Raw genomic sequence first — 13,599 nt, 5'->3', positions numbered from 1 at the left:
ACTGCACAGATGGAGACAGAGGCTGATGGAGACCACTACAACCAAGTCCAGATAAAAGACACAAGTACAGCTGCACACAACTCAGGTCTATTCAGCAAATACAAGTGTGGAGCAGAAAGCAGAGCCACTGTCACAGAGGGACACGGCTCAGGGAGAGGAGGAGGAGGAGGAGGAGGAGGAGGAGGAGGAGGAGGAGGAGGAGGAGGAGGAGGAGGAGGAGGAGGAGGAGGAAAATATGAGTGCTTTGTTTGTCAGAAGAGAGTTACAAATAAACATAACTTAGAAAAACACATCAGAGTTCACACAGGAGAAAAACCTTACAGCTGTCCAGTCTGTAACAAAGCGTTTGCTCAAAGGTACAACCTCAACGCTCACATGATGACGCACACTGGGGAGAGACCTTTCAGTTGTTTATTCTGTAGAAAAGCTTTTGCCAAAAAGGGAAACCTTGATGTTCATCTGAGAATCCACAGAGGCGAGAAACCTTACAGCTGTTTTGTTTGTCACAAATCTTTTACCAAAAAAGGTAACTTAGAGTCACATTTGAAAACACACCAGACAGAAACCTTACAGCAGTTCTACTTCCAGGACCACATTTTATGAAATAATTCACAACCGACGAGTTTCCCCTGAAACCATTCAGCTGCCCACTATGGTCTTCTGAAGCTTTGGCTCAGTCTTTGTTTTACAGTGAACTCTGTAAGAAAAATGGAACGACTCGTCGTCTTCTCAAACCTTTTTCATACCGACACTTTTCATTCTAAAATTGATGTTCAACGTAACATTTAAGATCATCCAAAAGTAATTTTCAATCTGTGGATCCAGATCTGAGATGTTCCTCCTGGAGGCGTGTCCATGAAACTCAAAAACTCTCTCTCCTCTCTCGTATATGTATATATATATATATATATTATATCTATATAAATATTGATGATGAATGATTTTCTTTTTTCAGATGGTTCAAATGTGACTTTTATATTTAGTGTCATATTTAGCCCTCGTTGTGCCGCTTGGTGGAAAAACAGTGTAATTGTGGTTTGATCAAAATATATATATATATATATATATATATATATATATATATATATATATATATATATATATATATATATATATATATATATATATGTGTATATGTGTATATATATATATATGTGTATATGTGTATATATATATATATGTGTATATGTGTATATATATATATATGTGTATATATATGTATATATATATATATATATATATATATATATATATGTATATATATATATATATAATATTATATTTGTAGATGATGTTATGGATCCAAATGGTTAAATTATACATTTGGAGGATTTAATATTCATATTATGGAACTTTTCCCACGACGGTTCAAACTGTTCAATCTAAGTTTTCATAATTACAGATAAAAAAATGCAAAAAATAAATAAGTAAACAAATGATTTCAAGCTAAACTCAATCATGATTATTATAAAAAAGATGAATTACAAAATGACAACTGAGATAAATTTGAAAAATGCTGGAAATGTATAAAATAAACAAAAGTAAAAGAAATGCAAAGGTTTGAACATGTTACTCACAGAAACAACGTTTATATTATTTCACAAGATATTCTTATAGTTAGGAAAAAATATTCCATAAGAGAACTTTAAACTGAGTATGATTTATGGGTACATATCACGTTCTTTGGAAATACAAACATTGTGTGCTTTTTTGACGTCACGTCACGTGATGGCGCTGACGTGTTTTCGTCTCAGACTTTTGGATTGTACTTTTTCAATAAACAAAAATATATTTTTTAAAGACTTCGTGAGAAGGGCTTTTCTTGATATTTTGTTGAAAAATGTAATGTTTTAATGTTATTAATATTGTTCAATATATCAGCGCGTGTTCTATCAGAAGGTGATGTTTTTACGGCGGAAGTGACGTACTGCTCCCTCCGCAGCTCGTGCCGCCACAGGAGCTCGAGCTAAAAACTGTTTGTAAAGTGTGTGAAAGGAATGGAACTAATGTACTGAGATCCACCAACTTCAAACCAAACGAAGAAGAAGAAGAAGAAGAAGAAGAAGCAGTAAAATGTGTGAAAGGAGTTTGGCGCTGAGAGCTCTGGTGAACGCGCGTCTGACTGCGGCTGCGGAAGAGATCTTTGCGCTGGTTGAAAGAACAATAGCGGAGTATGAGGAGGAACTGTGTCGCTCCAAAGAGGAGAATCAGAGGAACCAGCAGCTCCTGGACTCGGTTCTGAACCTCAGAGCAGAAGGTGAGTCTCAGATCATGGCGGTTTTTATCCCTTAGATTGGTCACACGGGGGGCTCCAGGGGCGGGGGAGGGAGGTTGCTCCAGGGGCGGGGGAGGGGTGAGCAGTGAAAAACATTGTAGTTTTTTGACTGAGAAAGAACTCAATATTGTCTTTATCGTTACCGTGGAGACAGAGGTTACGGAGGTGGTTAAACTCCCACTCACGTTTGTGCCGCAGAAGTGATTTCCTGCTAATCTGAGTGACCGTAACTGCAGGGGCCCCTGACCTTTGACCCATCTGAAATGAACTGGACTAGAGCAGCCTAAATTCCGCCCTCTTGAGTTTGACGAGTGAGTCTGACAGATTATTTTAAATTTGAAATCAGGAAATAATTCAAGAGATCTTTTTCATGTTAAGCTTTAAATTATTTATCGACGCATTCAATTGCACAATTTGTATTAATTCATGACATTTATAATTCATAATTGTGCATTTAATCATTTCATTTTGGCACAAAATCCTCCAAAGCTGAAAACTCTGTGTCAAGAGACTTTGAGTGAATCAGTCTCTGTGGAGATTCCAAACACGCGCCGGACGTGACAAAGGACGTGACAAAGGACGTGACAAAGGACGCGATGCCGGACGTGACAAAGGACGCGATGCCGGACGTGACAAAGGACGCGATGCCGGACGTGACAAAGGACGCGATGCCGGACGTGACAAAGGACGCGATGCCGGACGTGACAAAGGACGCGATGCCGGACGTGACAAAGGACGCGATGCCGGACGTGACGCTCGACACGACGCCGGACGCGAGGCCGGACGTGACGCTCGACACGACGCCGGACGTGACGCTCGACACGACGCCGGACGCGAGGCCGGACGTGACAAAGGACGCGAGGCCGGACGTGACAAAGGACGCGAGGGCGGACGCGACGCCGGACACGACCCCGGACACGAGGCTTTTCTGACCAGAAATGCGTTTTAAGGTTAAATAATAATATAATAATTTTAAGGTTTTAATAATAAGATTCTGCTCGACGTGCGATTTGACAGAAACAGAACTGTGAACTAAGAATCCAGAACATCTTTGTACAAATCTAAACTACTGTTTTTATGCAGGATGTTTTGTTTTTTGTGAATTATGGTTCTTCGAAACTCGCAGTATTTGTGATTTGTTATTTGCGTGCAGTAAAATTGCAATTTTAATTCATGTGGCTAATTTAGCAAAGATACAATAGTGTCGCCTTCACTGCCTGAAACTGGCAGGATTATTTATGATGTATTCATGTACTACATGCGGTATTTATAGATTTATCAGGACTTTGAACATGTCAGTTTCAGTCTCAACCACAAGGGTTCTCTCAGAGTGGTTTGCATCAGATCCACAGCTTCAGTTTAGAAAGTGAGAGCGCCTCCTGGTGGAGCAAATACATTTATCACAGTAAACACACTTCTATGAATAGTTCCTGCCATCTTTATCTTTGTGTTCAAACCTCTGTTCAAAGGCCACACCCCTGTTCAAAGGCCACGCCCCTCTTTTGTTTACCCTGTGCGAGGAAGAATGTGTTAGAATGTTTGATTTTCTAAGTCATTTAAATGGGTTTCTGTAAGTATATAATATACATTTTCTCTTTTATCATCTTTGTCAGTATCTTTGACCGTTCAATTGGACTCAATATGTCATTAACACTAAAAGATGTTATTCTTAACCTTTCAGATGCCATTCTATAAACCATTCTTGTAAATCTGCTTTTGTTGCACAGCTCTCTGGTCAAACACAGGAACTACAGTAATAGAACAAACTGGAAAAAAGAGCCCACAGACTGATCCAAAAAAGATCAGAGGGTGGAGGGAAAACCAGGCCCTCTGGTACGGTTAATATAACTCTTTCAACTGGACATTTACAAAGTAAAGTTGGACCACTCTGTCTCACACTGACCCACATTGATCACATACTCGCATGTCTCCGGGACAGTCCAGGATCTTTTCATTGAGATAATGAGGAGAATGTCAAACTGCTCATGGATCTGTCAACATATCTGTGAAAGCCGATGCCTCCTCTACTGAAATTAATCTTTTTATTTTTCCATTCTCGTTGATCCTCAGCATTGCCGGATAAAGCAGAGCGTATTCCACGTTCTTTTGTCAGATGAGATTTCACTTCAAAAGAAGCTTTACGCTTTATGAGAAGTCGTTAAAGAAAGAGACTTGGGTCTTGGTTGATCTGGTTTGCCGGCGAGACGTCTGATTGAAGCCATGATACGTTTATCACTGAAGTGGTGGAACTTCAGTATAATGGGTCTTGGGCGCTGGTTCGGGGCCGTTTGGGTCCAAATCTGCCACGTCGGCTTTCAACGCTGAGACCGCGGCTTTCACATCAGAGATTTCGCTTTCGGCTGCGGCTCGATGCTGCGTCTTGTCCAGTTCATCAGTTCTGGATTTCCAACCACACATTCCCGCCATTTATCTTTGTATCTTTGTAATATTTTCAGTTTTCTCCTGCAGAGCCACCATAATCACTATCTATCTCGTTCTCCTCTGGAGCGATGTTCAGAGTATTTGCGGGCAGTGTGGAGGTGGGGGCTGGAGCGGGGGCTGTTAACTTAGCTGTTGCATTTCTGGCTCTCGGTGACGTTGTTCTTGTTCAGTTTCTTCATTATACGTCTCACACGCAGAACTGAAGAATCTCCCCAGGTGAACTCGTAATATAAACGGATCAATCCAACTGATTCGACCGCAGCCCGACAGACGTGACTGAGCTAGAAAGTCAATCATCATCAAAGTCATCCCGGAAGTCAAGCTCATCTAAAATGACTGTTATAAAGATATTTCTCCTTCTCTCCTGCAGGTGTTCAGACAGACACATTCAGTCCTGATCACAGTGCAAATGAGGAAACTCCAGAGCCTGCACAGATTAAAGAGGAACCAGAGGAACATTTGCTGAAACAGGAGGAAGAGCAGCTCCCAGAGTTCACTGCTGTGTGTGTGAAGAGTGAAGAGCAGTCCTCACTGCTTCAACAAAGACAAACTGAGCACAGAGAGTTGACACAGGAAGAGCACTGTGGAGGAGCAGGAGCAGACATCAGCTTAGACCCACATGGACATTTACACTCACAGACTGAGGAACAAACTGACAATGATGAAGACTGGGAACCTCCAGCCAGCAGTTCAACTGCACAGATGGAGACAGCGGCTGATGGAGACCACTACAACCAAGTCCAGATAAAAGACACAAGTACAGCTGCACACAACTCGGGTCTATTCAGCAAATACAAGTGTGGAGCAGAGAGCAGAGCCACTGTCACAGAGGGACACGGCTCAGGGACTGGAGGAGGAGGAGGAGGAGCAAGAGGAGCTGCAGAATGGGGGCGTAAATATGAGTGCGTCGTTTGTAAGAAGAAATATAGAGCTAAACAGACTTTAGAAATACACATCAGATCTCACACAGGAGAGAAACCTTACAGTTGTTTAGTTTGTAACAAAACATTTACTCAACAAACCTCTTTGGATTATCATGTGAGAGTTCACACAGGAGAAAGACCTTACAGCTGCCCAGTGTGTAACAAAACATTTGCCCAAAAGGGGAATCTCAATATTCATGTGAGAATCCACACTGGAGAGAGACCTTACAGCTGTTTGATATGTAGGAAAACATTTACTCACAAATGTAACCTCAATACACACATGAGAACCCACAGGAGAGAGACTTTACAGCTGTTCAGTTTGTAAAAACGCATAATCTGAAACTGAAATTATGAATGTGATTTTACAGAGGTCCGAAGAGGGCGCAGCCAAACATGACTCTCAAGGAAAGTCAGTGTAATCCCTCATTCGTCCAGCAGGGTTCCATGAAGAAAAAGCTTTGATTGGAGTCATCGGACCAGTTTGAAAATTAGTTTTGTACGTTTTCTTAAAACAAAGACAAAATGCCTCAAAAACAGAGCAATGCTAAGGAAAGAGCGCCACATAGTGAGACTAAAGAGCGCCACATAGTGAGACTAAAGAGCGCCACATAGTGAGACTAAAGAGCGCCACATAGTGAGACTAAAGAGCGCCACATAGTGAGACTAAAGAGCGCCACATAGTGAGACTAAAGAGCGCCACATAGTGAGACTAAAGAGCCACTGCACCAGACACTTTCTCAGCACGTCAGACACTGGAGTTCAGGACCACAGAGTGTTGTGCATCTTCATCTTAAAGACACAAACCACTTGATCAAAGACAGTGAGGAGAAGATTCTGAGCAGGACAAAAGATGAAGAGAAAGAGTTAAAGAGATGATCTTTGTTAAAACAGAGAATCCTCTTTAAACACTAATGTTTAAGGTTCAACTTACCATCTGTTTACAACAGTGTTTTGTCTCTGGTCAATAAAGAGAACTGTTGTGTGCTCAACAAAATGGCTGAAATTATAATTTCCACAAAAGAGACATAATTTAAAACCACGCCCACATTGAAAAGCTAACCAATCACAGCGCAGTTGTCTTTCTGCTCGGCTGATGTGTCGAGCACAAACTTCAAGATCTACAGAACAGGAGCCGTCGGCTCAAGGTGCAAGAACAAAGACTGTTTACAGGAGACGCCTTTAAATCAGGAGGCTCCGCCCAGTGGGCGGGGCGTACTCGGAGTAGGATAAATAGCTGAGTACTCGGACTCGAGCTGCAGATTGAGAATGACTCTTGGATGAGACTCGAAACATCTTGTTTTTCTAAAAACGGAAGAAACGACTGAATCTGTTCTACAGTGGAACCCTGCTGGACGAATGAGGAATTACACCCACATAGTGCTAATGGTCGAATATTTAATGTATTATTATGTGATTGTACCTCATTACGTTCTGTTATTGTGAAACATTTAGTTTTGAAGGTGCATCAGGTCAAGTGGACACTAGGGGGAGCTGTGCGTTCATGTTTTATAATTATTATTTAGTTTGGTAAAAGAGACAGTGTGATAAATATTTATCATAGTTTTATATCAGTCAAGCAGCTTTTGTGAAGAAAATTTGAAGAAAGTTTAAAATTACTGGAAGTCGAGCTGATCCCCGCCACAGTCAGGACCTGGTTTGTCAAATGATGTGATGTCATCAGTGTGATGTCATCAGTGTGCAACACGTGGTTGGACTAAATAAAGGTGGTTTATGGTCTTACTGTGTCAGGTCAGAACTGTTGTGTCATTGATGTGGAGTTTGGCTCTTGTTTACAGTCTGGTTGCTAGGTGACAGCTGTGGAATCACCTCTGTCACATTGGCTCATGTCAAACTAAGAAGTAACAATGTGAACCTCACCAAAATGGTCAAAAGGGGGAAAAATAATCATGTGAAATGTGTAGTTTAGTCGGTCACGTGATGTATAAAAGTTGTGTTATGATTAATGTTTGTCATTAAAACACTGAGACGTGAGCGACTGCTTCTTGTTTCTTTACGCCACCTTCAGGGGTCCTGAACCTGCGACCCGGATGCGGTTAGCTCGCTTTGGACCTGGATGCGGTTAGCTCGCTTGGCGAGTTTGTATAAGTCGCACCAGCCAAAAACTGCATAATAAAGAATAAATAAACATATATAAGTTGCACTGGAGTATGAAATGCCGTTGCAAGTGTGAAAATAACAACAACGCTCGACCACCGGGCGGCGCTGTTGCTATATTTTCATGATTGACACTAATCTAGTGTTTGAGAGATTGTCCGTGACCTCAAATGACCTTCAGGCCTCAAAATGTAGTTGACCAGTCGAAAACAAACAAAATACTGTTTTAATGTCATATCTAAAGCAAATTAAATCTACCTGTGCTCGCCGATGTTGCCGTGGTCGCAGCGGCGTGGGTTTGATTCCAGCTCTCAGCCATTTGCTGAATGTCTCTCTCCATTTCACACCTGTTAAATAAAGGAAACTCTTAAAATAGCTGCCGAGCTCATTCTTAAATTATTGTCATGAACATCTTTCTTCTTCTCTCCTGCAGGTGATCAGAGTCACTGGTTCATTAATGATGCGAGTCACAACCAGGAAACCCCAGAGACTGCACAGATTAAAGAGGAACCAGAGGAACATTTTCTGAAACAGGAGGAAGAGCAGCTCCCAGAGTTCACTGCTGTGTGTGTGAAGAGTGAAGAGCAGTCCTCACTGCTTCAACAAAGACAAACTGAGCACAGAGAGTTGACACAGGGAGAGCACTGTGAAGGAGCAGGAGCAGACATCAGCTTAGACCCACATGGACATTTACACTCACAGACTGAGGAACAAACTGACAATGATGAAGACTGGGAACCTCCAGCCAGCAGTTCAACTGCACAGATGGAGACAGAGGCTGATGGAGACCACTACAACCAAGTCCAGATAAAAGACACAAGTACAGCTGCACACAACTCGGGTCTATTCAGCAAATACAAGTGTGGAGCAGAGAGCAGAGCCACTGTCACAGAGGGACACGGCTCAGGGACTGGAGGAGGAGGAGGGAAATATGAGTGCTTTGTTTGTCAGAAGAGAGTAATGAGTAAACATAACTTAGAAAAACACATCCGAGTTCACACAGGAGAAAAACCTTACAGCTGTCCAGTCTGTAACAAAGCGTTTGCTCAAAGGTACAACCTCAACACTCACATGATGACGCACAACGGGGAGAAACCTTTCAGCTGTTTATTCTGTAGAAAAGCTTTTGCCAAAAAGGGAAACCTCGAGGTTCATATGAGAATCCACAGAGGTGAGAAACCTTACAGCTGTTCAGTTTGTCAAAAATCTTTTACAACAAAGCGAACGTTAGAGTCGCATACGAAAAGACACCAGACAGACACCTTACAGCTGTTCTCTTTACAGACGCACATTTTCCGGTAATAATTTGCAACTATTCAGCTGTTCAGTTAGTGACACTTTCAAATTAAAAACTGTCCTAATCTGAAACAAAACTGTAACTAAAGTTCTTCTGTGATAAAATGTATAAAATATTGTGTGTTTTGTATTTTGGAATAAATGTAAAGTTTAAGGTAAATCTGGCTTTTTTTTTAATATTCTGGGCCTGAACCACAGTTTGGGGACCACTGCCCTGAAGCTCTACACAAGAGTGTCACTGATCACACTGGGCACGCACTCGCCACTCTGGCCTCGCCCTCACCACATTGACCACGCACTCGCCACACTGGCCATGCCCTCACCACATTGACCACGCCCTCTGGTCACGCCCTCACCACATTGACCACGCCCTCTGGCCACACCCTCACCACATTGACCACGCCCTCTGGTCACGCCCTCACCACATTGACCACGCCCTCACCACACTGGACACGCCCTCGTAAATGGGAGTGAATAGAACTTACACAAGAGAGAGAGAAGAAGAACAAAACAATATAAAGTGTTGGCGACTAAAAAAACAGTTTATTCTGTCATTTAATTTGTTCGTCTTTGGTGTTTTATGGTGTCCAAGTGTTACATTACCGCCCCCGACTGGAGCTCAAACTAAACCTGAACTTTGCCCAAACAAATCGGCCTCTGGTGAATCAAAGTTAGTCTAAACATCATTCTTGCCTATCTTACAAGTGGGAACAAGGCAAAACAAGAACATCTCCATGGAAACTAGCAGGTGGTGAACCTTCAAACACAAAAGTTACACAGTGCACCTTTAGTTGTCGTATTGTAAGTTTTATTTACCTCAAAAAAGACACAGCGTTTTCAAATATTTGTTTCCGTTACTGCATTTCACAAAGTCTGAAAACAAAGGATTCAAAAATACAGATTTACAAGTTTCACACATTTTGTACAAGTTTAAATCCGTCGTGAGAAGAAAGTTCTGGTCCAGATAAACTGCAAAGTTCAAAACGCTCGCTTTTCTCTCAAACGTGACACTTTTTTAAAAACGCATCGTCTCCAAGAAAGTGTCAAACATTAGAATTAAACTGATCGCAGAAGAGATTTGAACCAAACCTCAATATTTAAGCTTTAAATCTAAAATAGAGATACAAAGATCTGGCTTTTTTTTCTTTATCCCCAAAACTGCTGAACATTGAAGCAGAAGTTTGTAACGACGACTCATTTGAACTGTTATTCCTGCTTTTCCTTTCTCTGTCAGACTTTTATCACATTCAATGATTGAAGTCAAAGTTTATTCTGGAAAACTAATACTGAAAGGAGGAGGGGCTTGTGTGGTTCTGGAGGAGGGGCTTGTGTGGTTCTGGGTTCTGGAGGAGGAGTTTGTGTGGTTCTGGAGGATGGGCTAGTGTGGTTCTGCAGAAGTTTGTGTGGTTTTGGAGGAGGAGTTTGTGTGCTTCTGGAAGAGGGGCTTTGTATGGTTCTGGAGGAGGAGTTTGTGTGCTTCTGGAGGAGGAGCTTGTGTGGTTCTGGAGGAGGAGCTTGTGTGGTTCTGGAGGAGGAGTTTGTGTGGTTCTGGAGGAGGAGTTTGTGTGGTTCTGGAGGAGGAGTTTGTGTGGTTCTGGAGGAGGGGGTTGTGTGGTTCTGGAGGAGGGGGTTGTGTGGTTCTGGAGGAGGAGTTTGTGTGGTTCTGGAGGAGGGGGTTGTGTGGTTCTGGAGGAGGGGGTTGTGTGGTTCTGGAGGAGGGGGTTGTGTGGTTCTGGAGGAGGGGCTTGTGTGGTTTTGGAGGAGGGGCTTGTGTGGTCAAAACCGCTATGATTGGGTCAAACGTGGCTCAGAACAACATTTGGCCCAGAGAAAGTTTGGCGATTGCTGGTGACGCTCGCCTGGTGCTCGATGGTGTTCACCACAAACACCAGCAGCAGCAGCTTCAGACGAGGAGCTAACCGGTTCTTTACTTCTTCTTGAGGCAGAAGCCCTCCCCCGTGTGTGAGCTCATGTGCGCCGTGAGCCGATCCTTCCTCATGAAGCACTTGTTGCACACGGCGCAGATGAACGGCTTCTGGCCCGTGTGCGTCGCCATGTGCGCGCCCAGGTTGTCTTTGCGCGTGAACCCTCGGCCGCACACTGGACAGCTAAAGGGTTTCTCGCCCGTGTGCGACGACATGTGCGAGCGCAGACGGTACTTCCGGGTGAAGCTCTTGCTGCACACGGGACAGCTGAAGGTGGTGTGGGACGCATGGATCTTCAGGTGACGCTCCAGGTGAGTCTGGAGAGCGAACTGGGCGTCGCACTCGGAGCAGCTGAAGCTCGCGTTCACTCCGTGGACGGCCAAATGCGCCTTGAACTCGTCCTCCAGGGGGAAGTCCTGTCCGCAGATGGGACAGTTAAAGCTCACGTGCGAGTCCATGTGTTTGTGAAGCTCGGCGTCGCCCTTGAACGCCTCGCCGCAAGCCAGACACTCGTGGCTCTGCACTTTGTGCTCGCCGCCGCCGTCGTTGTCGGATAAACTCTCACTGAGCATCGTCTCCAGAGAGTCGTCTTTGTGATCCTCGCGACCTTCGTCCTTCTGCAGTTTGTCGGCGCCGCTGCCGCGGGGCGTCCAGCCGTCCTCGATGTCCGAGTCGTAGTCCGTCCGTTTCTCGCCGAAGTGTTTCAAGAGGAACTGCTGCGTTTTGTTGGCGTGTCCCCGCGGCGCCGTCTCACTCTGTCCAAACAGCGAGGACAGGTTCTCCTCGTCTTTCACCAGAATGTTGGGGATGAAGGTCAGATCTTCTCGGTCGTCACGGCGTCGGCTGCTTTGCTCTTCCTCTGCGTCTGACGAGGGAACAAAGTCTTCTCCGCGAGGCGGCTCAAACTGGACACCTGCAGGAACATCACACAAGCAACAGTCAAGTTTCTGTCACTACTTTCATCTCATTTAAATGTTCTTTTCCGTTAAGTGAAAGAGGAACCGGCTGGTGACAGGTCGCTCCAGAGTCCAGCCACTTGATCACTCTATGTTCATTGATAAGAAAACTGCACCAACTCCAATGTGAATCTGATTGTGATGCTTTCTATCTACTATTGATACTACTACTACTATTACTATTAAGGTAAGATATTGCTTTATTGTCCCACATGGGGAAATTTCATTATTTATTTTATATATATATATATAATCGTTATTTATTTATTTATATCTTATTACTACTATTACTACGACTACTACTACTACTACTACTACGCTCAAATAAAGTAAAATAAAAGCAGTGACAGAGCGAGTTCTAGAGTGATAATCGCTGCAGCAGCCACAGACTTTTACATCCTGTAAATAAGTGAGGAAACCTCTGTGTTTATGAAGTGTTTATGTCTCAGAGCTAAAGGCTAACACACATTATCTTAAATATAAAACACACAAACTTGATAAAAGGTTAGTTCAGTTTGTGTTGTTATTTGAACATTATTGTATGTTAGCATTAGCATGTCTCCAGGTGAAGTGTTTACATGGGACGTAAAGGTCTGATCTGACTGGGATTATCACTCTAGAACTCTTTGTCTCCAGTCAATTCTGATAATCCCACTGAAGAATTAAACAAAGGTGGAGCTCCGTGTTTTTAAGACTTGTTTGGTGAAAAGGGCCTTTTCAGTTCTGTTCAACAGAAATGTGGTTTAAAAGTGCCACATCATGCAATGAAATGTCTGTCAAACTAATCCCCAAAATGCAGAAATAGCACCTTCACTCTTTACAACTCCTTTTATTCTTTATATTTTTTAATTTGCTCTTTTTGTATCATTTTCTCACGATAAACTCGACATTTCATAACGACATTCAGGATCTGCCCAGAGCTGGTCCTTTTGTCTTTTACAACTGTCCGTGTTTTCCCTGTTGTGTCGCCATAGAAACGGACCCTGGACAAACATCTGGACTCGGAGTGACCCGAGCTCCACAAACCTGCTCCGTGAGAGTTCTGCGAGCTCAGAACCGAGTCCAGGAGCTGCTGGTTCCTCTGGTTCTCCTCTTTGGAGCGACACAGTTCCTCCTCATACTCCGCTATTGTTCTTTCAACCAGCGCAAAGATCTCTTCCGCAGCCGCAGTCAGACGCGCGTTCACCAGAGCTCTCAGCGCGACACTTTTAGACATTTTTATACGTGTTTTTGGTAAGTTTTTTTAGCTTTAGCACCGAGCTAACTGTTAGCGCCGCTGTGGAGACACGACACACGTAAAACGCTTTGAACTGTCGTGAGGCATCGTAAACGAGGTGCGGTTTACGTTCCAGAAGGTTGTTCTTATTATTCTGACTTTATTTTAGTCTTTTCTGTTGTTTTACGGGATATTGTTCACTGGCATTTGTTGTTTATTAGAACCGAGACGTTTCTTTATCTGTCTTTTTAGTTTTAATATGTTTATTATTATCATCAGTAAAACCACGGCAGTTGCGTCACAGCGCCCCCACGTGGATGGAACAAGTTTAAGATAAGATAATCCTTTATTGTCCACACATGGGGAAATTGCATTGTTGCAACGCAGGTAGATACAGAGGAAAATAACTTTTATCTGACATTTTATCTGACATGTCACTTTAGAGTCG

General features: G+C 43.2%; 2 protein-coding genes across 3 annotated transcripts; one reads left to right on the top strand and one right to left on the bottom strand.

Moving 5' to 3' along the window:
* Nucleotides 1-1,947: 1,947 nt before the first annotated feature.
* On the top strand, nucleotides 1,948-9,097 carry LOC140353390 (uncharacterized). Of its 2 annotated transcripts, none has more exons than XM_072437935.1 (2): nucleotides 1,948-2,257; nucleotides 5,088-7,514. In XM_072437935.1, exons 1-2 carry the CDS (start codon nucleotides 2,074-2,076, stop codon nucleotides 5,966-5,968), a joined length of 1,065 nt encoding a protein of 354 aa, XP_072294036.1. In that variant the 5' UTR covers nucleotides 1,948-2,073; the 3' UTR covers nucleotides 5,969-7,514. The 2 variants fall into 2 exon arrangements, with proteins under 2 accessions (XP_072294036.1, XP_072294037.1); XM_072437936.1 differs by lacking the exon at nucleotides 5,088-7,514 and adding an exon at nucleotides 8,192-9,097 and having other exon boundaries at nucleotides 1,951-2,257.
* An 826-nt stretch (nucleotides 9,098-9,923) lies between these two features.
* Nucleotides 9,924-13,196, bottom strand: LOC140353388 (uncharacterized). Its single transcript, XM_072437932.1, has 2 exons — nucleotides 12,962-13,196; nucleotides 9,924-11,892 (listed from the first exon to the last, which is right to left on the bottom strand). The coding sequence occupies exons 1-2, from the start codon at nucleotides 13,149-13,151 to the stop codon at nucleotides 10,982-10,984; spliced, it is 1,101 nt and encodes a 366-aa protein (XP_072294033.1). The 5' UTR covers nucleotides 13,152-13,196; the 3' UTR covers nucleotides 9,924-10,981.
* Between the last annotated feature and the right edge of the window lie 403 nt (nucleotides 13,197-13,599).

This window comes from Eucyclogobius newberryi, unplaced genomic scaffold, assembly GCF_026437365.1.
Source record: "Eucyclogobius newberryi isolate DKJ021-1_F unplaced genomic scaffold, fEucNew1.0.hap1 SCAF_9, whole genome shotgun sequence".
Classification (NCBI taxonomy): Eukaryota; Metazoa; Chordata; class Actinopteri; order Gobiiformes; family Gobiidae; genus Eucyclogobius; species Eucyclogobius newberryi.
This window is presented reverse-complemented; position numbering and strand designations above follow the sequence as displayed.